The sequence below is a fragment of the Watersipora subatra genome, chromosome 1 (assembly GCF_963576615.1).
Source record: "Watersipora subatra chromosome 1, tzWatSuba1.1, whole genome shotgun sequence".
Taxonomy (NCBI): Eukaryota; Metazoa; Bryozoa; class Gymnolaemata; order Cheilostomatida; family Watersiporidae; genus Watersipora; species Watersipora subatra.
Window position 1 is genome coordinate 66,965,625 of NC_088708.1, and position 27,114 is coordinate 66,992,738.

Consider the following 27,114-nt stretch of genomic DNA (forward strand, 5'->3'; position numbering starts at 1 on the left):
TTGGCTAACCAGCCATTTACATAATGACCAATTAATTGTGATGTCCTGAGACATCTTTCGTCACCAGAGCCTTAGAATAGAAATCAACTGATTCAGGTAGCAACTATTGTCCTTGCAAACACTTGAGCCAATAATTACTTTGCGTAAGTCTTGTCTGGTCAGACAGTTTGGGGCAAAAAAGTGCAGAAATACTATAAAAAGATTAAGTAAGAGAAAAGCACTCGTTTAAATCTTGCTCCTTCATGACTTATTTCTAAGCGTATCGTATTGCATTCATGATTGTAACATACTTAGCACCTACAACAATACACACAATTGATTCATTACAGCTTCTGTGACAACTAATATGCAAATGATATACTAATCTAAAAGTGGGGTGATTTAGGAATGGCTATCTAAACTAAGACAGGCATAACTCATACGCTTTCAATGGTTTAATTTAAGGGTAACGGCGAACTCGGCGAATAATGGGCCGAGGTGGACACCAAACACTCATCCCGTACGCATGCATCTATTATTCATGAATATTTCCAATTAATAATTGAGACATTGTTGTAATCTGTACATGTCAATGAATTGTCAGAACCTTGCAAACTCCTGCATTCTTCTCACTAGAAACATCAGTTGAAACTTTCATACGCCGATTTAAACTACTATCAGAAATCTATACTAAGGCTTTTGCACTGGTGATCACGTATTCCAGCTCACCACACTTCTGCCAACCACATCACAAAATCTTTAAAAATTTTGCCTTATCCCAAACTTGCTCGTTTCTGGATTTGTGTTACAGGTTTTAAATCCTGCGTAAACTGTACCCAGAATATTTGTATTTATCCTTACCCACATATGACAAATACCATTTTCTATTTCGCGTCACAAACATACTACATACACCATTGTATGTTTCAGTTTATGAACTTCCGCAATACTATTAGATTACCAACCATAAAACACGTTTGTTCAACTCACTCAATGATTCCTGATTCCTGGATTTTCATGTTTTTTTGTTTTTTTAGGGCATATAAAGAAAAAACATCATTTTGTTGAGGATTATCAATGCCAATAAAAACTTATATTATATCAGAAGATATCAACTAAAAAATCATGTAGGGATCTAGTCTATCTGTTTGAGATAAGGTGCCATCTCACTACTATTTCTTAAGACACAAAATAGCCTATATGTATGAAGTCAATTATTAGTAGATAAGAGCCTTTCACTTATGCAACGGTTGTAGGCCAGCCACCTTTACTGCCTGGTGCTCGAGTACATTCCCAACAAGGACCTCGACGCTTTTCTCAAGACGCTACCAGATAACAGAATGAGTGAGCTAGGCTGCTGGCCCATGGTCAGACAACTTGTAGCAGCCCTGGTCTATCTTCACTGCAACAACATCGTGCACAGGTTAGCCTCAGCTCCTTAGCCATACTTCTTTATCACTTGTTGCAACACCTTAGAATCTAAGTCATTATATTTGTACAATGGTACATGGAACTAAGGTTATTTGGTTTAGCAGAAGTAACAGGAATACAATTATGAACTTGAGTTATGGACGAGAAGTGATCCTGCAGTGATTGGCTAAGCAGACATTTGGGAAAGGGATACATCTGCAAAAACTATTAGAGAAAGTTCATCATGACATTCATTCCAGCAGCATTCTTTCATTTGTATAACAGTCCTAGCCTTGCACCCCTTGTCATAATACCCTGGTCAGGTTGTGGAAAAGCAATTGAAGCTACCTGCTATAGCCTTTGAAGACCATCGATATATTAAGTGTCATCGTGTCCGGCAAGTTCTCCTAATGAGAAAAATACAACAGTGAATAGAGAGTGAGTCATCAGCTCTGATTCCTCCTATGAAAATATTTAATTATCATATTATTACTGTCACGGGTGCCACAAATTCAGATGTTCGCATGAGTAAGACTGAGAGCTCTAAAGCCTCTCTTATCTTCCACTCACGTAGGTGGCTAGAATCAGTTATATTAGCTTGTCCTTCCCTAAGCTTCGTGCCAAACGACGTATACGGATGTTATTCTATCCAAATACCATAAACATCTTAGTAAGCATAGCTGATAAGGTTGCAGATTGGCAGTGGTGAATTGGTAGGTTAAGAGGTACATCAACGATAGTCTAGCCGTATAAACACACTTCAAGCATCGGCAGAATCTATATCCCCGCTATCTGAAAAAAGAGTTGAGAAGACGTATCAGTAGTCTGGTTTGACAGCATTACACTGTTTGGTGATCAGTAATGCTGAAGTGCTACTCCTTTGCGAGTTATTGCCTCCGAGCGGATGATATAAAATAGTCTGGTTTTTCCAAAAAACTTCTGGTATGGTTTGGTATGCAATGGTATGATATAGTTTGGTGAGACACTAAACGGTATCATGAAGTTAAGTAGAGAATGTTATGGTACAGCATGAAACCATATAGCATGGCGTAGTAATGCTCAATATGTTCTAGTGTAGAGTGAAGTGATTAAAATCTTACAAGGCACAAACCACTAATAAATTTTAAGAGAGGCGAGATTGTTTATACCTTTTTATTTCACTGCTGGAATCACTCACAAACAATGGCATGCAAGTATAATAAAAATCACCTAATACCATATAGAGCGGCGGGCGTGTACAATTTTTCTTGTTCTTCAAAGGACAAGCCTTTTGAGGTTTTCCTACGATCTGGCATGTGGCATAAGATGAACACATAACAAGAACATGTCAGAAAACTTTTTGTTTTCAGTATGTCACATGACAACAGTACAATGGCATCTTGTCACAGGTGTGCCACATGACAACGCTACAGCGATCGATGTATCTTATTGCAAGTATGTCACATGACAACAGTACAGAGATGCATCTTGTCGCAAGTGTGTCACATGACAACTCTACAGAAATGCATCTTGTTACAAGTGTGTCATATGACAACACTACAGAGATGCATCTTGTCGCAAATGTGTCACATGACAACACTACAGAAATGCATCTTGTCGCAAGTGTATCACATGACAATACTACAGAGATGCATCTTGTCGCAAATATGTCACATGACAACACTACAGATATACATCTTGTCACCAGTGTGTCACATGACAACACTACAGAGATGCATCTTGTCGCAAATGTGTCACATGACAACACTACAGAAATGCATCTTGTCGCAAGTGTGTCACATGACAACACTACAGAGATGCATCTTGTCGCAAATGTGTCACATGACCACAGTACCGGTGCAGTAGCAGATAATGTAGTAACAGCAAAGCTTTGAAACTGGCAGTGTTTTTTCTGTATCTTCCGGAAGCATTGTGAGTAAGTGTTATCAGATAGGGGATAGACAAATGTCTAGCAAGAAGTTGTAAATTCTCAGATCATGTTGCAATCACATTTTAGCCAATTGAATGATATCGGCTGACAGCAGCTGCTGACGTAGTCGCCAAATTTTTGAGAGACTAATCATAGTGGTGAGGAGACTTGCAACCTTTTACTATTAGCAGGAAATAGCTGTAGATTAGATAAAGGAAGCCATTAGTCTGCCTCATTTGTGCGAAGCTTTTTACCACATTTCCTTCACAGAGTGACATTGGGGATGCTACCTTGTTTAATCTATGCTTTGCATAAAATTTTAAGACTTAGTCTATTGATCGTATCCTAAGGCATACATATTCTGATTTTAGACTCGTTTCATCTAGTTTTTTGTTATATAGAGTTTTATCAAAGCGCATTCATGCGACTTTTTACTGTTTTAACAGAACAAGGCTATTTTTCACAAAAAAACTGGAAAGATTATATAGTAAGAATCATTTGATATTAAAAACTAGGAACATGTTGTGACAACTTAGTGTGGAAGGAAATGTTACGTAAACAAAATATTAGTGTACATATTATTTTTCTTTTATAGTTATTATATAAGAATACTCTTTATATGTACGGCATATTTTTTTCATAATCAAAATGGCTGCCTCCTGTATGATAGTCACAATTGATCACTTTCGATAAATTATTAGTGAAAATTTCAAAACATGATGGTATAATTAGTCGACTTACTGTAAAAGGTGTGCTGCCTGAATGCCAAAAACACAACTACGAATATAAATACATCTCCACGGACTCCTCCCACAATAATTGATGCTGGCTTCCATCAGAAGACTTTTACATAGCCTGTTATCTTCACTGTGTTCTTGACAAGTCCACAATCAAAGCTCGAAAAGATAAACCTTGGCCTGGCATAAACATCTGATTTTTCCTTGCCAAACAGTGTCAATAGACAATGTGATAAGAAACCCATCAAATATCCATCAAGCGTGTCTTATTTTACCTATCTACTAAAGAGACCAAAATTTGGTCCCAGATTCTCGGAGGAAAAATATAAATGTTTAAAAGAGATTACATCAATTTCAATAGACAATGCTAAAGAATGACAAGGCTCTCGCATTTGATAGCTCATTGATTTGGAATGAGCAATCTAGTTTTTACAGAAGAGATAAGGTTTCACGCATTCGGTATTACCACAGTAGCATATACATGCGTATATGTATTGTAGTCCAGAAAGTTGTATAGTAATTTAGTTGCTTGTGGTCCCGCGTTCAGCCTAATTTTATCAATACAGTTTTACTTCATTTCCTTAGAGGCTTAGATGCTTTTATTAGCTGATGCATTGTGGGTAGAATATATTAAAACTGTTTGAAGTTATCCCAGCAATTAAAATTAAAAAGATTAAAGGTTTCATGGAAACGAGCTGCTACCTAATAGGAACCCCATGAAACCTAATAGACTGAGAACCCATATGACAACATTGACTTGACATTATCCAGACATCTAACACTTTTATTAGCTTTTTGCTATAAGCATACATTCTTATCAATGTTTAATAAATTAACTTATGACCATCATCTCACTTTTTGCCGCTGTTTTTCACATAATAAATTTCATGTGGAGCCGTATCGGTATGTCCAATTCAGTCATCTTATCAGATGCTATCAACATTTATTGTTATTATAACTTACGGAAGCTTACCACTAGTGGGGTCTTTATCAGGCAAAGGTGACAATTATAGAAATACATTGCTCTCAATCCTAGTTGGGTTACAGATAACATCGCAGAACTAAGATGAGAGGGCTGTTCCTAGCGAGTAGCAAATTCAGAGTTGTTTTTGTCAAAATAATTTTCAGAGTTAAATGTTGGGTAGGGTGGATAGAAGCTGGTAAGTTTCTCAGCCTAAACTTAGAAGGCTGATGGTTGAACAGCCCCTAACTAGCATTGAAGAGAAAAAGCTATTTAACTAACTTGCTTCACCGAAATACCGACGAGATTTGTACAATGTCTGATTGTAATATACAAAAGTTGAGAGGTCGTAGACAATGGCTTGACGATGTGGAAAAGTTCATGGAGTCTCTTTTTGGTAACTTTAGCCCTAGTTCTTAGTAATTGTACTGGAAGCGATGCATAGGCTATCTTTGGACTCTTTTATAATGCCAACATTTTAATTTGGCTTTTATGGTCAGCTGGTGGTCGTAGATCAAAGCATATTATCCTAGTTGCTGCAAATAGGCTCCAGTCATCTTAGGTTTGGTAGGGAGAAATGATGGGCGGTACACAGCGCTCTTCCTCTAATTGATTAGATCTGAGGCTTCATGCATTGGATGAAGATTATTAGTCAGCAATAGGAGAGCTAGGAAGTGAAATTATGCCTCAATTACGGCTGACATATTTCTTGCGGTAGATCTGAATTTATGGTAGTTGGTAATGGGCAGGACCGCATCCTCTCAGCCCTGGATGAGCTCAGTGCAAGTAGGGAGTCTCGATCATATGCCTTTACGACTATATCCTCTTCCTATCCGAAGACCTCGCAAGCAATTTGTATGCATAGAAAGATTCGCACCGATTTTATGTAATGTAATGCATATAGCTGGAAATCATTGAAGGCACTCCGATGCGTTCAGAGAAAACCACAAGCTCGCTTCCTATTTCCTTTAGATATGATTTCACTGCTGGCATGCACAGTTCCTGGGCGGACGGTTCTGCATCCATAGCTACGACTATACAAACCTGCCAAAGCTTCTGGCCCCAAAGTTGGTTAAAGAATGTGTGGGAACTACAAATCTGTCGACGGATTAGTCGCTGTCCAACAACCGATGAAACATTCCAAAATAATTTGAATAATACACGCGTGTTTGGTTTGACGTATTTGTTCTGCTTAGCCCGGTCGTGCTTAACATTGTGAACACGGCTGGCTATTTCAGCACTGAGTCAGCGCATGACTGTTAGGTCTGTGGCAGGTAGCCATTCGGCAGCTGCTGATACCGCAAGCATTTCGATGGCATGCTCTGAGAGCAGCGTCCTGCATGTCAATATAATAAAGTGTAACTTTGTGGTCTAGTGTGACATTTACCTCCTGCTTAATGAAGCTCGCTAATTGCGCAGGCCTTCCATGCTGCCTGAGAGATCTCATGCCAACTAAATGTTCTCAATGTTGCCTAAACATCGGCAGCAAACATATTCGCTGCTCAAAGCACACAATAGGCGCCCTATTTCACGCATTACCACTTATAAAAATGCCCTGGAACTTGTAGCATACACCAATTGCTGGATATTTCACAAACTTTCGCACCATAATGTTACAGCAAAGTCTAGATAGGAAAAGGTGCATTCAATGTGGCTCCAGGACATTCCATTGCTTCAAACAAGTCACAAAACTAATTTTTCCTGTTTGAAGGATATATAACCACGGAGGATTTGTACAATTTGTAGGATTTGTACACTGTCGCAAAAGGCGTCAACCTGCTGTTATGACTTTTCACGATAATATCGCACTATTGTGTGTGGATATCTTGTATTGCTCAGTGTCATAGCTGGTCAGTTCAACTTTAACCGCATATTTTAGAAATATTTTAAACAGAAACATAATGTCCTTTTTAACAGTGTGATTATCTATTTAATCGAAGCATTGAAGGCACGCAACAGGTTGAATAGCACCTCGTGGCCTATGAATAAGAGTTTACTCAGGTAAGCTGGTGATGTACCGTGTTACCCAGTCTTCCCCGTACACTTTTGATACAATTTGCTCAGAGTTAATCACCAGCAGGCTTGCCACGCTGACGTGTCCAAGATAAAATCAGTCCACCTGTAAAGCTTTAAGGCTGCTCACCCCAATGGACAGCCAAGGATATCTTCATAGAACGCAATAATAATTTCTGAGGTCAGGAAAAATCAAGAAAACGTTCTTAATTTTCTTCCCAAGTAAGCTTTGACTACAAAATTCCAAGAAGGGGAAACAATTACAGGTGTATAGGTACCGCTATGGAATGAACTTAGAGCGACAGTATATGATTGTTCATGCTGTGTTTCTTCAGCAGATAGTAATGAATTTTCATATAATTCTCAGCGGTTATTAAAATCAGAAATGTGAGGTAATGTAAGTCAAAACTAATTGCTACAAAATCCTCTGGTTTAGCTGATGATGTGAAGCAATATATCTTGTGCCTAGGACTGCCTCTGTCTATATTTGGTCTGCTCCGCTTTAGGCTTCCCTCGCGTCGTCATGGTAACGCTTTCCTTTTAATCACCCTAATCACACTCGAGGATGTCTAAAGCATAGTGTAACATCTCATCAGTCTTCTATCATCTCGTCACAATAATTATGCAAATCTGAGTAAGTCTCTCGTTTCTATGGAGGCTGCGGTGGTCTCCCTCCCATTCTATTTATAGATTATAGAGTCACCCGCTCTCGCCTATTTCTCATCTCATACCCTTTTCTTTCTATGCGGAGTTGTATCAAACTACCACAGTCCTAGACATCTTCTAAATATGTTTATTAAATTTATTTTTTTGAATTAACCATGCAAAGGTGGGCTGGTGTGAATATGTGGGTGAGTTATGGGCATACTTGAAGTTTATAGGATTTATCTGAGATTTGTCTACTGTTTTATGCTAATACCCTTAATTACATAGCACTAATCCCCCATTAATCTCGCTTTTCGTGTAAACCATTAGTCGTCCCTTACCCGTCGTACAGCCATCAGGGTATAGGAGATCTGCATGCGTTTTCTGGTTATCAATTCCTCTATGTTTCTCGTTCAAGTGTTACTTTGAGTTAAACTAATATAGACATATGTTGTGATAGCCCTTCGTATAGCTGAATGATTATATAGCCTAGTTTTCTTGTTCTGCAGTAGTTTTTTAGTACAAAGTTACGAGGTCTTGAAATCTTCATAACGATAGTAAAAAAGGTGTTATAATACATAGAGTTATTCATTTTCCAACTAATAAAGCTGTTTTTATTGTATCGTACTGTAGTAGTATTTGTGCTCACAATCTAAAGGTACTTCATTCTGATTTTCTGATAGTCTAGCTTAATATACATTTTGCTTAATGCCGGATGCGATGTGATGGCTTTATCAATCAAATACTCAAATCGTAACCTCGCAGACGGAGAAATAAAATTAATGGATTGAGTTACTATGGAGTGGTGTAATTGAGTCAAGTAATCTATGGTTTGTTTTGCATGCTGTTCCTATGGTAATATGAAATTTCTGCCAACTGTTTTATTAGTACTACTGCTTTTGATTGACATGTCTCATGTGCCAGAGAGGCAGAAGTCTTTAGGATAAAGTTGGAGCGAGCATCTGTATTTCTATGTTCTCTAGTTACGTAACAAGATATAACAGCGACCATTTAATATACTACTTTGATACAAACGTTGATTCAGTTAACAGTTTTCTGTTCCCTAGTTTAGCTAACCAAGTATAACAGTGACCATGAGATATCTTCTGGTATTTTTTTGTAAATTCGTTGAAGTCATATACCAAACTTAATAATTAACTGATCCTTAAAATTACCCGATTGCATATTTTATTCGTGTTGTTTTTAAAAAGTAATAACTTAGGAATTGCTGCTCTTTATTAGAATTATAGTTAAGCAAATCAAGTTAGACCTATTTCTTACGTCTGTTGATACGGTGTCCTTAGTCTTTTGATTATAGCAAAACTCTGCATCTTTTATACTGCGTTTGATTTTATACTGGTGCCACCCTAAGAACTCGGCAGAAACTCAACCTAAGCTTATGTTTTCTTCAAAAAGAAACTGCTCAAACTGGTGGCAAGTAGAGACATTCACCTGTTCCTACTTGCCACTAGTGATGACACTTGGCCAAATCAAACTGGGAGCTGCTGATAACTTCTCAACATATTTTCAGTTGACTTTGACACGTTTTACAGTGACATCGCTACAATCATTTGTTGATGTTTTTTTCAAAAAGAAACTGCTCACCCTTTTACATAACACGCGTACGTGCTCTGGCTCATCGCTGCGGTCACGAATAAGCAAAAAATATACATTTTTTACAAACATTTTAAACATAATAGAATAATAAAAGAATATATTTAAGCTAGAAAATATACATTCCTCAATGAGTAAACAGCGTGTCTTTTGCAATCATTCATGTATTGCCATCAGAATATAAAATAATTACAGTTCTTATCACTTTTGTTTGAGAAATAAATAACAGAATATGAGTGTCACCCTGATGGTTTCCATCAAGTACCACTATAGAACAACTGATTGCATATGAGGTTTCTTGACCTTAGAATTAAAGTTAACTCAACCAACCACTAGTGATTAAACATTTTGTGGTCTGCATTGAAAATCAATGTGGTTTAGCTATGAAAAGGTGCCTTTGAGGACATTATTTGATTAAGAAGCTTCATGTTTAAGCCTTGTGTCAAATACACACAGCAATAGTGACACAGCAGGTTGCGGTTTTCAAAAGATTGCGCATCACGGCCCACCTAGCAGTCCCCAGCCTCCTTCTAGCCCGTTAGCACTGCTCTTGTTTAGTTATATCGCATTCTTACTTGTAATGTTGATGTTAAGTTAATGAAATGATATTAGTCTTTTTGCCACCGGAATCTTGCTGTTTTAGTTGTAACGCCTTTAGTCAAATCATAGACCTATTAACTATACTATAGTTAGTAGGTCTATGAGTCAAATACTCAGCTGCTTTGGTAAAATTAGTGTAAACTTCTGCTGGAGTACCAGCAGACAATCATGTCATCATCATCAAAGATGAACTTAAACAACATTTTTGTAGGTTTTATCAGAAAGGATCAGTATTTTTCTATCATTTGCGATTGTTTCTGATATTTGCGATGGTCTGACTGCCAGGTTTCAAGATTAAAACCAAAAAACTTGAATGCGACAAAAACGGTCAGATTAAGCGAGTGAAAGTGCGATTATGACGCCTACAGTTGCAGAGAGACCGACAGAATAGGGACAAGTAAAGCTATTACTTGAACACAATAGCTGATATCAACTATCGCAATGATAACAACTAGTGATGTCATTTCGCATGTATTTTGCTTCTGAGCGTTTTAACTGTGATCAAGTTTTGTCGATTTTAATCTTGAAACATCTTTACAGTCAGATCATCTCAAACATCAACAACAATCGAAAATGATAGAAAAATATGGATACTTTCTGATGAAATCTAGCAATATTTTGTGCAAGTTTATCATAACCTATAGACCATAGGTTCACAGAGCCGGCATCTAATAGGTGATGTCTTTGAGTTGCCTCACCATGATTAACTTTGCAATATTCACCCGTACAAGCCCGTACAATTATCTAATAGAGCTGCAGCTCTTTTGAGGTTATCAATATACCACTTCATCACAAATGTTAGTTTATCAAATGGAATGTTTGCTAAGGATTTAATTGCACAAATCTGAACATTAAATTGGATAGAAACCATAAAATCAATGACAACAAAAAAAGTAGTTAGTAGGTCGTTCTTGAATTAGCTGGTAGCGCGAATACTTCTATAGAATAATGTTTTGTTATTCCATCTTCGTGCTATGAGTATCAACAGATGATTGTAGCGATGTCGCTATAAAACAAGTCAAAGTCAACTGGAATTAAGTTGAGAAGTTATCAGCAGCTCCCAGTTCGATTTGGCTAAGTGTCATCACTGGTGGCAAGTAGGGACAGGTGAATGTCTGGCGATGGTTTGGACTGTTTTGGATGAAACGATTTATTACCTGCTAGTCCTGTCAGAATTGAAGAATGATCAAGCATTGTCATGGCACTCGCAGACCCTCGCCATCACTTCAGCCAATTGCTCATGCTGATGTTTTCAATGCATTTTTCTACAGCTGTGAGCTAAAGATAAAAAGAATTATAGGTGTGTTCAAAAAATTTTGTCTCCAGCGGTGTTGTGGCTTCCGTACCACATTCATTTTTTATCTTTGGAATCCAATACATGTCACAATTTTTATTATCTTTGCCCGAATTGTTTCATGGCTGCAAGTGATCTGGTCATTTGCCAAAAATTACAATCAGGAACAGCACTGGAACTATCAACCACTAACCGCAGGTCTGTTTTTTCTACCACCATATTATCAGAGATCAGCTACATGTGGTCGAGCATTGCATAACAGTCCACAGAAATGTGTCACAGCTGGTTCTATACCCTGCATCGCAAAAATGTATGAAAGTGTGGTTACTATGCCTGGTGTTTTTCATTAGATAGGCAGCAAGTGAGAGCCAGTTTGTCTATAGCGGACTTCCAGCATCTGCGCAAGTTCATTCTAGTATATCTTTGTATCGGTCAGTTTTATTGGTTGATTCTGTTTGAGCCAAGTACTTTTTTTCAGTTTTTTAATTTAATTATTTGTCCATATACATCTTCTGCAGGCATTTAAAAGTCACCGTTCAATCTAAAACATTGCAAAAACAAACTTTGGCTAAATTTGCCATCCAGCAATGCTCTCTAAGAGCTGTTTTATAGCTAAATGCTGTGCATCAGTTGACAAAACACCAAAACGCCACCCACTAGCTGAGAAGCAGATCCCCCCTTCCTCACCGACCTTTAAGATGGCTACGAAAGTATTGTTACAGCGACTTTGAGAAATGATTCGTTTGTTTGTTTTATTCCTTCATATGGTATCGTTTTACAACAATGCTCTAATGTATGAAACAAATTTAGTATTTCTTAGTCCACTTGGCACTTCCTACTTGTGTTCAAGAAGAGCGGTAGGAACTCGTTTTTGTGACTTGCACATTTTTTTTGTATTTTTGACAGTCTTCCATATTTATGGCTATTTACTGCCAATATGGTTTAAAATATTTTCACTTTTTTGCAACATTGTAGCTATTGTCCATTTTGCAATGGTTTATGGCTGGTTGGGCAAACATTCATCAAAAAGCTTTGGCGATTAATAAAAAAGAATTAACTGTATTTAAGTGAATAAATTCATGGAACGTGAGAAGAAACGAAAATGTGTGAAGCCTATTGAGACAACAGGAACATAAATTTACCATTTAACGTGTTTAGAGGTTCACTATTAAAGCACTCAGCAGCCGACACTGTACCGGTTGTCTCGGCTTATCATTCCATAACGGGAGTTTTACTATTATTAAAAGTGATCTTGCAGAGATTCAAAAAATAATTCATAACCGGTGAAAACTTGCTGTTAATTTAAATTCAAGATTTTCAGGACAAGCAAACGGTCAACTATCTTGTAGGCCTCTACTGATAGGTTCACTACGCGACATCAATACCAAATTCATCTTGTTGGTGTTTGCTTGTTGTATTGATTTGGACTGTGGTTGCCTGATGCTCGGCCTATGTAGCCTGTGGTTCCCTATAGCATCTGCCTATGTAATTTGTGGTGCCCTAATACATCTGCCCGTGTAGCTACCCAGCGCCTCTGCAACATTCTCTATCTTACCTAATACCTACAAGTTCCCACTGATGCCAGCCATACTTGCTTTACCACCTGCTTTTAGAATCGTTAAACATGTGTCTATTACGGCCTCTACAAGTGTTGCATTGCTGACAATCGGAGGCATTGGTAGTAAAAAAACTCTCGGTACATTTGGCACACCATATTGAATAGCTCTATGGTTTTGTGCAGCAACATCCATTTAACCAATGAGTCGTATAAATGGTCAAACATGTACAAGCTTTGATAGCAAGTAGAAAGTGATAGTATTGTTTTCCTCTCAATTGTTTGGTTTTTAACTTCTTTAACATGTATTTATGTGTAGATATGTTTATCTAAATGTAAGTAAAGGATGGTACATTTATACGTTGTTATATCTATGAATATTTACATGCTTACATTCATGAATGTACTTACATGTACATTTACTTACATGTACATGTAAGTACATTCATGCACGAGTAAGTGAATTTGTGTATATGTCGGTATACACTAGTGGCTAGTAAGAGTTTGCATCCTCAATTACAATTCGTAATATTTCCAATTGATGACCAATCAAAGGGCATCTTGTATTTCGCTTAATCATTGGAAGGTTTCTCCTACTACTCTATACTCAACCTCAACTTCAACAATAAGGAAATTAATTTCGTGGTTCACTAGTCACCAACATATACAGGATATTTGACTCAGTTATTAGTCATGTGGGATATGAGCTTAAAGTCACCCCCCACCCTGAACGTTTTAAACAATTTAAAACAAATGGCACAGGTAACGACTTCCTGTTTCAGTTATTATACATAACACCGATAAACCTATTAAGTTTTTAAAAACAGAATTTATGAAACACTTGCTCATGAAAGTGTTTTTATGACATAATTCGCCATAGTGCCAAAGTCACGTGTCAAATGACTCTTGCCAATATCGTGTGTTTGAGTGACCGAGTACAGATAGCACACTAGTTGATCGCTGTTCTACTGGTTTATTTCATTTCCTTTGGCTGTGTGCCTATCGATGTATGAGCTCATGGTCTCTCTTGTCACCTGCTGGCAAACTCGGCAGTGCATCTGTTAATCTCATCTGCTATTTCATACTCCAATCTTTATTTGATGCGCTGTTACGAAACACTCTCGCACTGATAACCTCAAGCATTCAGAACACCGTGTTTAGACTGTGGTTTTAGTCCTGGCTTCTGGCTGAGTAGCTATAAAAACTGAATCTGATATAACTAATTGCTGGTAGAGTGTCCCGGGGAGCCAAGGAAAACAGTCTAGGCTGGAAGCTTGAGGTCAACAAGTATAAGTGCATAGCTGAGATAAAATCTCCTTTGGTAAATCTCTAGTAGCATCTGCCATCTTTCCAGCCCACCATGCCTCTTTCTGCATGAAAAAAGATTGTAGTTTTCTCCACCTTTTGGATCTGAGGTTATTGCAAGGCCCTATAGCTTGGGCTATTTGAACAGTTTCAATACTTCTCGAGGGTAAACACGCTGAAGCTACGGAATTTAAAATCGGCTCTTGTAGCAGCTGTAAAAACGTGGATTACCGGTAGATAATTGATGAGATCAAGGCCAACAAAATATCTCTCATCAAATATTGACTATTGACTATTCTATAAAGCCAATCTTGATTTAATCTCATGTCACCGGCTTGTTTTCATTGCGAACTGATGAATAGCCTTTTCCCAAATTGACTCTCAAGATGGACGCATGAATCAGCAATCTCATCCCTTCCTTTCTAAGTTTACTGTAGTCCTTCACCCCTAAATGCCCTCGTCTACCTTCAAAGATAAGTCCTTCACTGACTCACTTTGCGCTAGCATGTTTATATTCATTTGGACTACTTTGCAGTGTCGCAAGTCGATATCTTATCATGCCTTTATATTTTACATTTGCAGTAGTTAGGTGACAACATTCAAGTTTACCAATAGCGAAATGTCATTTACAGGTCGATGTCATTTTTAAGCCGTGATTCGGTTAAGATGGATCGACAAGCGAGACACACACACAATTGTTATGAGATATTAAGTTGGCCAAGAATTGGAAAGTATTATTTGTAGGTATTCCGTTTGACCAATGGCTGATCAGAGTTTCTGTAGGCACCGCTGGCCATTAATCCTCTCAGAAATTTAGGGTTGTGGTATTCTCGCCTTACGATTAATGCATGTAGATGAATTGTTATGCAATGCAACAGTTGTACCTGGCTAAATGGTTATTTAATTATTTTGTATATTCAAAGTATTCGAGGTGACATTAAATAGATGCTGTAAGGGTTGACACTGACAAATTACAATAGCTGAACAGAACATCCATTCATCGCTTTTCGACCCAACTATCAGATTGCATTGAGACATTCTGTGTGAGTGCACTGGAAGTGCTGATTATTTCATTATGTTTCTAGATTTTAACAAGTACTGATTTTTTTTCAATTTCAACTGACAGGCGCTCATTGTGATTGGCTAGGCAGAGTGTCTTATATTGTTCTTGGGCAAGATTGTTAGCTGAAATCAATGACTAGCCTATCACTGAGTGTCGTGTTTCCAAAGATTTGATCAACTCAAGAACTGCACTGAGTACCTATGAATGTGAATCATCTAGTGTTAGCCATCCTCTAGTGTCAGCCTTTCTTTAGTGTCAGCCTTCGGTGTCATAGCTTGAAGAGTGACAACTCTTGAAGTTATCTGCAAATTGGACGTATTCGACAAAGACGTCTGCTCGGTTTAAAGATAGACTTACGCAAAATATTAGTATATTTTGTCAGAAAGTATCGATGTTTTTCTATCATTTGTGATTGTTTTTGATGTTCGAGGTGATCTGACTGCCAGGACGTTTCAAGGTTAAATTCGACAAAATTTGATCACGGTTGAAATGCTCTGAAGAAAACTACGTGCCGAAATGATGTCACTAGTTTATGGCCATCTGTCTCTCCCATTCATATCGGTTATTGCATTGAAGTTGCAGTGTGCAAGTCGCATCTCTATTCTGTCAGTCTCTTTGTCAAAGTGCAACTATAAAAGTCTGAATCTGAGCGTTTTAAGCCCAAACAAGGTTTTATCAATTCTATTCCTGACGAAACAAACTGGCAGTCAGATCGCCTCAAACATCAAAAACAATCGCAAATTATAGAAAAATACTGATACTTTCTGATAAAATGTACTAATATATTGTGTAAGTAGATCTTAAATAGTCTCCTCATTAGGAAGCATAGGCATTTGTTTCCATTTCACGTTTTCTAATTACATAAAGTATGATGTATGGTGGTTTCCTCTCAGATATTCAATTTCATTTGCAGATCTGATTTTGGTTTTCCCTGCTATTTCCTTACAAGTTACCTTTACTAGATCACTGAATCATCGTTAGTACCAGCTTACATACTATCAAGAAGCTTGCTTTAAGAAATGGCAGTTCCTTTCCACAATCTGTAGGTCAAAAGGTGTTTGTTACCTGTTTAAATAAGCTGATTGATTGGGTGTCCATAGGTCTGCATGGTAACACCGAGTATCATCTTCCCACATTGCCGCTTGACAACTTTTCCTACGATACAAGTGGTTGTGTGACATAATATCTGTTGGGACATTGCAGATGTCTTTACACCCTTCCTGATTGGTCAATGCCAAAAAATAATCTGTAATTATCCTTAAAATAATGACAACAAAAACTACAAGATTATACGTAATCAATAAAATGCGACAGAAGTTGATTGGCTGCGGCCTTGGCATTAAATAACGATGCTTTCACATAAACAAGTAAAGTCGCTAGGGATTAGTGATAAGAGCTATCTGATACCTTCAGTGCATTGTATATTATAGTTATTATTATTATTATTATAATTGTATGTATGTTATTATATTCAGGCTTTTGTTAGGGAAACTTATATAACTGATAGATGGCTGAATGAATAAAACTGATAGGCTGGTTGCTCAATGCTGTCTCTAACATCTGTAAGATGTACCAATGTGAGTCACACGACAGCGACAGTGGCCTTAGGCACGAGATGTGAGAAATATTTTCTTTTGGGACACTCCTCATCTGTTTCAGTCCTACTAGTTATGTGAGGAAACATAAGGGATTCGCTTTGCTGCTGAACATTATGTTTTTAGGGCAATTCTGTCCATGACTGAATGCCATTTTTGGTCATTTTCCCAATTTAAAAGCTGAACTTTAGGTGGTCAACGGAAATTGACAAAATAGCCTCGCTATTGCAACAGAAAACGCACCGTACTACACCTGGCACCTACTATAGGAATAGGTCTATGACTTTCGCCTGGCTAGCTAAAATTTATTATTAATTCGTACCAAATGAGATTTTCTTAATTCATAGCTCAGTCAGGAATCAGTATGTTGAGGCTCCATGAACTTACCCTGTGACAATTACACTTATCAGCATTTTCTCTCCTATCGATACAAAGCCTCACAGTTGGGAGGATGGTCATTAACGTTTGTTCATAAGAACAGCATACATATATGAACTGTCCTTGGGGTTATCGTTAACTCTTCCTAAGCAATTCAAGCAAGCAATGATACGTTTTTCCTCGATAAAATATCATAATTCAAGTCCTGCATTGCAGTGCAACTTGAAATAATCATCAACAACTGGAGGGCTAACTTTAAAAGCACCAAATAAGTTGTCACTGTTCATGGCACAAAATTGATAAAAAAATGTTGTTATATCAGAAGATAAATAACAATTTAGCCATAGCTTCGCATTACAGCAGCGAAAATCGAGAGAAAGTAAATCGACACAATTAGATCGATGTAATTTTTAAGATCGATTTTATTGAGATATTATTGTTCATAAAAAAGCTGGCTCTGAAAGATTTACCCAATTGTGCCAAAAAAGTTGCCATATCATCATGGAGTAATACATATGATGAACAAGTTACTGACACACGAGGTCGAGTCATCTGTTGTTGATAACAACCTTGACACGCAGAGTGCTACAATAGCACTCTGCGTCGTGATGAACATCAAGTTAATAGTTTAAGGTTCATCACTACACAGAGTGAGACCTCATTCAGTGGATTAAAAAAATATACCTTATTAAGTGTCATGGACCAACTGACAAATGTCGCATCTTTACCTATTACAAAGATTGCTTTTTTGTCAGAAACAGTGGCTGAAGATCTAGCTCAGAACAGGGTTTTGGTTGTTATTTGGACTCACACATAAATCGAATCGCTAATGTAGTCTTCCTTGGAAAACCTGACAACTCGCAAACAATTGACTCAGTTTCTACTTGGACGGTTGAGTTTAAGTTCAGCTACGTTGAATTAAGAGACACCGGAGATTTTTGGTTCATGTTGACACAGCGGCAATTCACGCAAAGAATTCTTAGGATGCGTGTTCACCATAAACTATGTTTGTGACAGTCTATTCTCAAACTTGAAACCTCCTTCAAGTCCACTCTGCCCGTACTAACGCTGCAGCATCTGCCCGCCTCTTCATCGATTACTTTCACTATAGGTAATCTCTTTCGCACCTTTCGTTATCAATAAAGCATTTTTCTTTATGCACACCTTCTCATTTCACATGGTTTGTACAGCTCACTGTTTACACCTTGCTGGGAAGGCCGACTCATATTACTAGATGCCCATCATGTTTTTTATAAGTCAATGGGCGAAGAAAACAAACTTTTAAAATGTTTAGCAGCCGTAGTTATAGTTCCACCCACTATAGCAACTGCCCTAGTGATAATTGGTCAGAAGAAAATGAAAGTACAGTCGCGCTTATGGCCTTCAAGTCATGTCAAGGTCTTTGAATGACAGCCATAATGAAGTTATGAGTACTGCACTCATGTAGACATGCGCAGGGTGGGCATCAGCCGATAGTCTCCCTACTGCACTTGACTACCAGATTGTCATTGCTGTCACCCTTTACATTACATTGCACTCCACAAATCACCTATCGTCATTTAGTCATAACTACTTTCTCAGCTTTTGACAGAACTATTCAGGCCTCCTGGGAAGCCCTGAATGCCGAAAGATGATGCAATGAGAGTTTTAATGAGCCAGCTGCTTGTTGGTGTGATATTACATAAGAGTTAATCTTCAGTACGAAGACTGCCTAAAAGATACAACACTCTACATTGATGGGCAATATCCCACCATCTAAGCATAATTTGTTGCTTTGTACTACCTCTTATTTATTTTTAATAGCATTCCAGAAGTACCAAAAACAATTTCTTGAAGAACGCTTCAAAAACCGACCAACTCTAGGAGTAACAATTTTATCAGATTTGGTGTACTGCAAAGGTGCTAAAAGGCGCATGCGCTTGTATGAATGCCATGACTGGATGTCAGCCAACTTCAGGTAACCAAGAAGGAAATTGAGGTCAACAAGTGCTAAAGAAGTTTCCAAAATTTCTAATTTATATTATTAATATTATTGCCAAATATAGTGACAGCATCCAAATGGTCTGCAATGAACCTTCCTATGAGTCATTTGTAGAATAATAAGCTACCTTTTTATAAGGTACCAAATTAACTCTAGAGCCTAGCAACAAACTGATTCGAGAGGCTGATGTCAAGTCATGTAATACAATTAGTCAACTTCCTGCTGTGCCTGAGCAGCAACTATGGGAAGGTGCAGATTGGATGAGATACCATCTTAACATAACTGTGCATGCTCAATGAAATATTTAATGCCACTCACCGGCTGACTCATCTCATACAAATTGCATCAAAAACCCCAAATTGACACATATACGCAAATATAATGAGTGATAATCAGAGAAGTGAATAACTGAACCGGCAAACTAAACATACACTGGCAGAGATAAGCATCTATTGCTTTCGTATTCTTCTAGTATTTTACAAACTTATCTGCAACCATTCATAGATCATCTTTCTGTATAATTGAAAGTCAATAGAATGAAGGTAAGAGCCATTTGAATAACGCTTTGAGAATTTCAGTCCCCTTGTATCCCAAAGTAAGACTCTAGGAATGAGGGCCCAACTGATGGGAACATAACCGCTTTTATAATGCTCCATTATATGGTTGGTTTACCATCCTCTTCTCTAATTACACCAGCTAATTGGCTTAATGAATGTACGATTGAGCCTGAGAATACAAACTGGAGTGATCTTTGGGGTCCTTGGTGGTTTTTGCTAATTTACTGGCAAGTGGAAGTCACTTATCTGTGGAGAAGTGTAATTTTAGACTAAGTTGTTGATGCCTCTAAGTCCAACATGTGTCTATAAAGTGCTGCATCCTTTATAAAATGAAAAGACAAGTAGTTTGGTGGTAGTTAGGTGTCCGATATATGCTGGAGCAAGGCAAGAGAAATAGGGTAGCAAAACAAGGGGCGTGAGGCTGTTCAAAAGTTGGGCGAATACTTGAGTGTCCGCTGGGCACAAAAAGAAGACTGAACAATAACGGTCCGGTGATAGAAGTGCGTTCAAACCTCAATCTTGTATTCAGGCATTTTAAATCAGGTTTACAATCACTCTAGCGAAATTATATCAGATGTAGACATCAACTCACTGCATCGTTTGTTCCAGCATTGGCTGAGACCATTCTGATTGTCTCATAAAAGTGTTAATATCCAAGACATAAGTATTCCAAAAAAAGTTGATTGTCAGGGAACTTCACGAACCAGCTTTTGATGGTCTCACATAGCTTCTAGTTAAATAGTTTTAAAAAAAGGAGTTAGTGATCTAGAAAGACTGAAGTGGAACTGGTAGGAACGAGAAAGGATAAAATTCCATAAATCTATAATGCAATTATTGATGGGAGTCAATATGTACTTAACTGATAAATTAATATAATGTGAAAGATGATTGAGTTAGAGAGAATGCAGTTGAGTGAGTGCAGCCACACATTTATGCCGGCTTTATAAATCCGTAGATAACTTGGCCCGACCTTCACACTCTCACCCATCATATTTCTTATCACCATATTACACGATTTCCAATCGTACCACTGCTTACTTATGTAGAAGGTATTTTAATTATATTTAACACTAATACCTCATGTTTGCGGTTTTCCCTGGTGATTTTACCATTTTTTGTAAATTAAAGCGCTAAGGAAAGTTATTCGTGTTATAACAAGTGCTAATTAGAATATTGCACTGGTAGCATGCAGTGACACTAGTCAGGCCTGTTTTCTTCGCAGACCTTACGGCTCTGCCTCCTTGGTGGTAACCACTATGCATACATATGTTCTTCCTCTCTTCCAGAGACCTGAAGATGGACAATATCCTGTTGGATGAAAGCAATGAGAACCTCAGAATCATAGGTAAAGCATTTCTCAATGTGTAATTGATCCATTTTTCTGTCTAATTATGGTCAGATCAACTTTAATTCTTTGCTTTGAATAGCATGAAGAAGGAATGACTTTGAGTGAATTTGCCTCAAAACTGTCAATCATCAATAGCTCTCTCGCTACCAGCTGACTTGGTGGAAGGAATTTTTGTAATCTGAACAGACCTCCTATGTACTATTCAAATAGAGACACAAGCAATTATCGGTTATATGCTCACATTATTCAATCTGCTGTCACGCAATGTAATTCCTTTTTATTTTACTTTAGTATCTGCAATCAGGCTAAATTTATTTGTCTTATTGTAATGTGATGATACAGTAATAGTAGAGGGATACAGGGACAATCAGTTCGCCAAGTATAGGTTAATTTAAAGACAGCTCTCAACTTTCACGCTGTTATTGTCACACTCTTCACCTTCTCTAAGTGTCATAAGGAACTCACTGCATAACCAGTAGGACTCACGAGTTGCTCGAACACATAGTCTCTTCTGCACAAGTTATGTCCATAAAAATCCTTTTTATTTTAGCCTCACATACTATTTGATTAAATTCCATGTTGAGCAATGCCTTCGTTGTCATTCACAGAGTCTCGCAGTTCTCAATAACTGCGCTTATCGTTCCACGGTATTAGAGTTATCCTTCCGAAACAGGACAGCAGTCTATTATAACTGTTAGTTGTCTTTTAATGGCTCTCACACTCAGCGCTATACGATCCCTGCCACAATTGTGGCCGCTAATAAAATAGTCTGGCTGTAATACTAGACCAATAGCGCATTTCTCGGCCTATGAGTGTTTGTACTAATCTTGTGCTGTGAAATCTGGCGGCCAAATGTTTTTAATAGTAACTCTTAATAGTCGCTCTTCCTTATTAGTTGTGAGGTGAAGCCCAATGAGAAAGAAACTTTTTTTATATATCAGGTCGGTAAGAGCTAAGGCTATTTATCTAACATTCCTCATATATAGGTGAATTCAGCTTTTATCTTAGCAAAAGTTGTGCTAAGTTTGTTCTTCTCTACGCTAAAAATCAACTGGGTTCATTTATGAATTATGCAATTAATGCTGTTATCATAGCATCCCAAAGACTCTGTTCACCCTGACATGTTTGTCTGATTGGCTCTCATGTTTCAAGTCAACTCGTTTCTGTCAAACTTATCTCTTCTAATCGCCACTTTGCCGAGCACACTCTTTTGTAGAAAGTTATCTCCCCTCTTCCTAAGCTAACGATTCATGTCTAACATATAGACGAAGTGTAATTGTGACAATGACGCTGTAAGGGCACTAATTATAGACCTAAGGATCTCTGCCCTTCATTGCTTCTCATTAAATCGCATGTTAGCCACAACGGTTTGCAGCCACCAGAAGTTCCGGAAGAATTGCTAATTTTGCTGGCTTCGTACAAGTGCATTTTGTTAGCTTATAGAGTTCGCCGTATTTAAATCCCTTTCAATCCGCATTATAACTCTAAATATATGCAAAAAATATCTAATTGTTATTTTATGCAAACAGGTTTGCATATTTCTAATAACTGCACACACCCGATCAATCCCTGATCTCAAACATTGTTTTTCATTTGTTCTGTTTATATTGGTAAGTTGACATCAGACATGTTTGGCATTATGTAACTGTCAGTTAATTGGTTAATGTATACAAACTCTTCGCCACAGGCTACTCTAGGATATCTATTTCTCATGTCATACAAAAGTTCGTCATTACTGGTGACATTTTGTTTCTTTCTCACCCAAAAAGTTTCTTATGTAATGTTACATAATCAATTAAGCGTTTATGTTTGAGCCCTTGCTGTGTAATTCAAATCATACATGTTTATTCAACTATCAAATTCCTAATTGCATTCCTTCACACTCCATCACTTCTCCCCGTTCCCAGCAGGCCATTGCATACAGTTACATCTCAGATGGATAACGATTTACATAGACTGACTTCCACCATTTTATTAGTAAAAAAAGATGAACTTGATAGAATTGCGATTTCCTCACAGGCCATTTTAGTCGCTTTTTCAATTTTCAACACCAGTTTGAATGATTAGCAAGTTGTATTGAACAAGCTGTGTACCTTTAAAATTGTCCAATAGCATTGTAGAATTCAATGTGTACCAGCCAATGACAAGTACAAATTAACGCTGCGTTTAAAAAAAAGTTATTTATTACCCTACTTAGATGTTAGCAGACTTTAAACCTCAAAGTTAAATAAAAGATATGCATGTATAAATCGATCCTAACATAAACAAACAAACACAAGAACATAAGGCAACTTTTGGCGCATATTTCACTGATATTACCATTCTGTCATAAATATCGGCCATAAAAATGAAAATCGTACATGAAAGGTCTTATAACTGATTAAACTCAATGTTAGTGGTAGTGTTAGCTACACCTTGAATAAAATGAAATATAACCATGTCTAATTTCACCATATTGTGCTGACCCCTGGCAGTATCAGTTGACATTTTCAGTCACCTGATCATATGGTACTGTGATTGGTCGGTCATTCTGATGATCGCTTTTACGGTGGGGCTGATCACATGAAACTCTGCATTGAGAGTAGAAAAGTTCTGACAAATTCAACCAAGCTTTGATAATGAACCTTTATCATGCATTTCCTACCGATATTATTGTGTTATCCAATCAAACAACAGTTCATGGTATCTGTTCAGAGTTCTGTATTTAGAGTATTTGGGAGATCAGTTCGAATCACTTTGAAATTTTCCTTTTTAGGGAGCATCTGAAAGGTCGATTTATATGCCAGTATAAGCAGTAATTATTAGTGTGTCAAAATCTGTGAGAGCTCTGATTGCCATGTAATAAAGCCACTTAATAAACAAGACACACTCACTAAATCACATTCATCCGCTATCTCTCTGCCATTAGTCGAATGACAGACAGAAATCGATTCAAACAAGTAGAATGGTTAGTTATTGGAAATGCTTGAGATCGCGAACATGCTCACAAATTTTTCTGCCGTAAACCTGTGTAAGTTGGAACTTGGTTGTGGAAGACTTAATAGGAAAGATGTGAGCAATTTTAAAGCATTTCACCTTAAGACTAGCGTAGTGATCTTACTACTTATCCAATTTGTAGCATATTTTAAACCCATTAGTTTTTTAATCAATGCAAAAAACTGGTCAAACTCCTTTGGCTTTACAGCTTTCTTGTCTGTCCGGTTTATATGCAATGCTAGTGGTCATATCCCACTTATCCATATTCAGCTGCTAGAGAAACATCTCTGGATCTAAGAGCCGACTCAACCGAATGTCACCAATCAGCAGTTAGAAGAGTTAAGTGCAAGATTGTCACACCTACATCTTGGATTGATCTAATTCCAAACCATCCCATTTTTAGAATGATGAGATTTTTATTTTATTGTCTGGGAAATGGATATTACGTGCTTGGGTGGGCTTTGACTACCATGTGTGAAACCACACCATCAGCTGTTGTCTTCTGCGGTCTGATACAGTTTTTGGATGCGGTCTGGCCATTTCTGCTCTACCTTTCCTTGCTTCTAGTGGTTTATTGCCTTCATCTTTGCCACACCGGAACGAGGGAACTTATGCAAACATCAAGGAGATGAGTATCAGAGGTTTGAAGACCCATAATGGGAGATAGATTGGGTTTGAACCTACGTGACACCTGAGGACATGAGCAGGGGCGAAAGAGTACGAGATGGAAATCGCTTCGCCTCTTCCTCAGTCAGCATTATTTAGTCATTTAATCTAAACTTATAGGTTGAGTCATGCTATGTACTGACAGCATGAGGGCAAAGGTCAGCATTTCTTCTGATTACAACCGAGTCTCCTTTAGCTGATATGTCATTTTATATGTACTATTATCATTTAACCTGTTCATCATTTTTAGATTTTGGCCTGAGCAATACAATGGTAGAGGGGGAGTTGCTGAAGACCCACTGTGGCAGCCCAGAATTTGCAGCCCCTGAGCTCTTCTATGATCGGCACGATTACGGACCTGAAGTAGACGTTTGGAGCTTGTAAGTCCTAGATTGCATGAGTTTGCTATTGAAATAGCAATAGTGCGGGCAATAGTATGCAGAATGCATGGTCGTGCAACGGCTTTCCATGCAATATAAAAAGAAATTAATCTATTCTATTAAATAAATCAGTCTATTAGCAGAAAAGAGGGACAATTAATGCAAATATTTTTAATATTTCCCGTGAAATGTTATTATTGCTCCTCCAGTCAGTGTGAGTTAAGTACTTTAGCCATGCGATTCCAAATGCCTCTCAATGAAGCTTAGTTGAAGAATGTTGACTGCTATTCTGTGAGGCACCCGCTTCAATTGTCAATGCAATAAACACCCTGTATATCATAGTAGTGTCGCTCTATTGAGAAGTAAAACCAGTTGTGTTTGGTATCCCATCTTTACACGAAAGGCCACAGGAGGGTCAAAGTGAGGTGATGATGTTGGCAGCTTTGGTTTAGCCTGAGAACCATCAAAGCAAAAATATCTCATTCAGACTCAAGCTGATTGATTAGACTTACAGAACCTTGAGTTTGACTGGATTATTATTAGCAAAAGATCAATTTCTCTGCTTTTCTTTGCGACTCAGCAATATAGACCTACTTACAGATTATTCACCACAGGAAATAGATGTTGCAGTATTAAATTGCAGAGACATCAAGGCTTGCGCACCGGCTTGATTGAATAGTATAGATTCAGCTAATGCATATTCTACTACTCTTATTATAATGTGTATTTGTTGTGAATATTCTTCAGTTTGGACATGTCTGCATACAGTTTGTCTAACAACTCTATGAATACAGTGCGTCTAACAACTCCATGCATACGGTTTGTCAACAACTCTATGAATACAGTGTGTCTAACGACTCCATGCATACGGTTTGTCAACAACTCTATGAATACAGTGTGTCTAACAACTCCATGCATACGGTTTGTCTACAACTATGAATACAGTTTGTTGGACAACTCTATGAATAAAAGTGTCTAACAACGCCATGCATACGGTTTGTCTACAGCTCTATGCAAACAGTTTGTTGGACAACTCTATGAATACAGTGTGTACAACAACTCTATGCATATGTGCTCAGCAACAACGTAATTTAGCGGGTTACTCTATAGTTCATCCATGATGAGCTATTACACAATCAGCATCAAGTATAACACCTTAGATTTATATAACACACCTTATGATACATGTCAGGTTTATTTGTGGCTTTAACCTAAGTACTGACACTGCTGTCTCCATCAGTATAACCTGCTTCTATTGAGGGTCATTGTATATTAGCTATAATATCATTGAGTTTTAAACCTTAGGGATTATGTTTAACTACATATTTGCAAACTTTTCGTTTCTATACTAGGGCAGTGGTCTGTCAGTCAGGATAAGATATGACACATCGGCAGCGATTAATATTTTTAGAATGATTCATGAGGCAGCATTCTTCTGGTTAGAGTTAGTTAAAAATAAAGCAACCATGCCGAACAATTTTATGGTTCTGTGTTCAAAGATAAGTGAATACATGGTTTTTATGAGTTTATTATAGAATTTATGCAGAGTTGATCAGTTGCAGGCCGGCATATCGTGGACTATTATTAGGATTGTGAGAAGTTCCCTCCACAAGTTTAAAGATATTCCGTTGGGAAAGGCTGGTTACTCAGGTTCAGCAAGGGGAATCCTGCTGATGCCTGAGGGCCTGCAACAGACACTCCACGGATTCTTTGCATTGCTTCATAGAAATTTACTGTTTGTCAATAACTCTTTCCCTAGTTATGTATTGAGATATAGAGTTCCTTGGTTAAGGCTGTTTTCTATGTATGTTCATCAGTCATAAAGAAAATGATCATAATTTTATGGTTTCTACTAATTTTCAAAACTGCAGAAGCTGTCATCATCAGAAACATACCTAGTTACCCAATGAGATAAAAAAAAATTCTCTTAACAAACACAGACACATTGAGTCTAGTGTCAGAGCTATTAGAAGCACGTGCTGAACACACTGGTTCCTAGATCAGCCCCTGATATGGTTGGTAACACCAGTCTGCATAGACAGCCCTTGGTATCTCCTGCTGGTGGTGTACTTAACATACACTGTTATTCATTCCTTATCTCTTCCTCCCATTAATTATAATTAGCCTTCGATATGTAGCTGATGTCTC

At 37.7% G+C, this 27,114-nt stretch overlaps 1 protein-coding gene across 1 annotated transcript in view; it reads left to right on the top strand.

Moving 5' to 3' along the window:
• LOC137385720 (uncharacterized) overlaps window positions 1–27,114 on the top strand; it is a 61,320-nt gene that overhangs the window by 11,728 nt on the left and 22,478 nt on the right. The window contains exons 3-5 of the mRNA XM_068072254.1: window positions 1,236–1,402; window positions 20,883–20,941; window positions 24,837–24,966. Of these exons, the coding sequence (XP_067928355.1) occupies window positions 1,236–1,402; window positions 20,883–20,941; window positions 24,837–24,966 (356 nt within the window). The remainder of the gene's footprint in view (window positions 1–1,235; window positions 1,403–20,882; window positions 20,942–24,836; window positions 24,967–27,114) is intronic.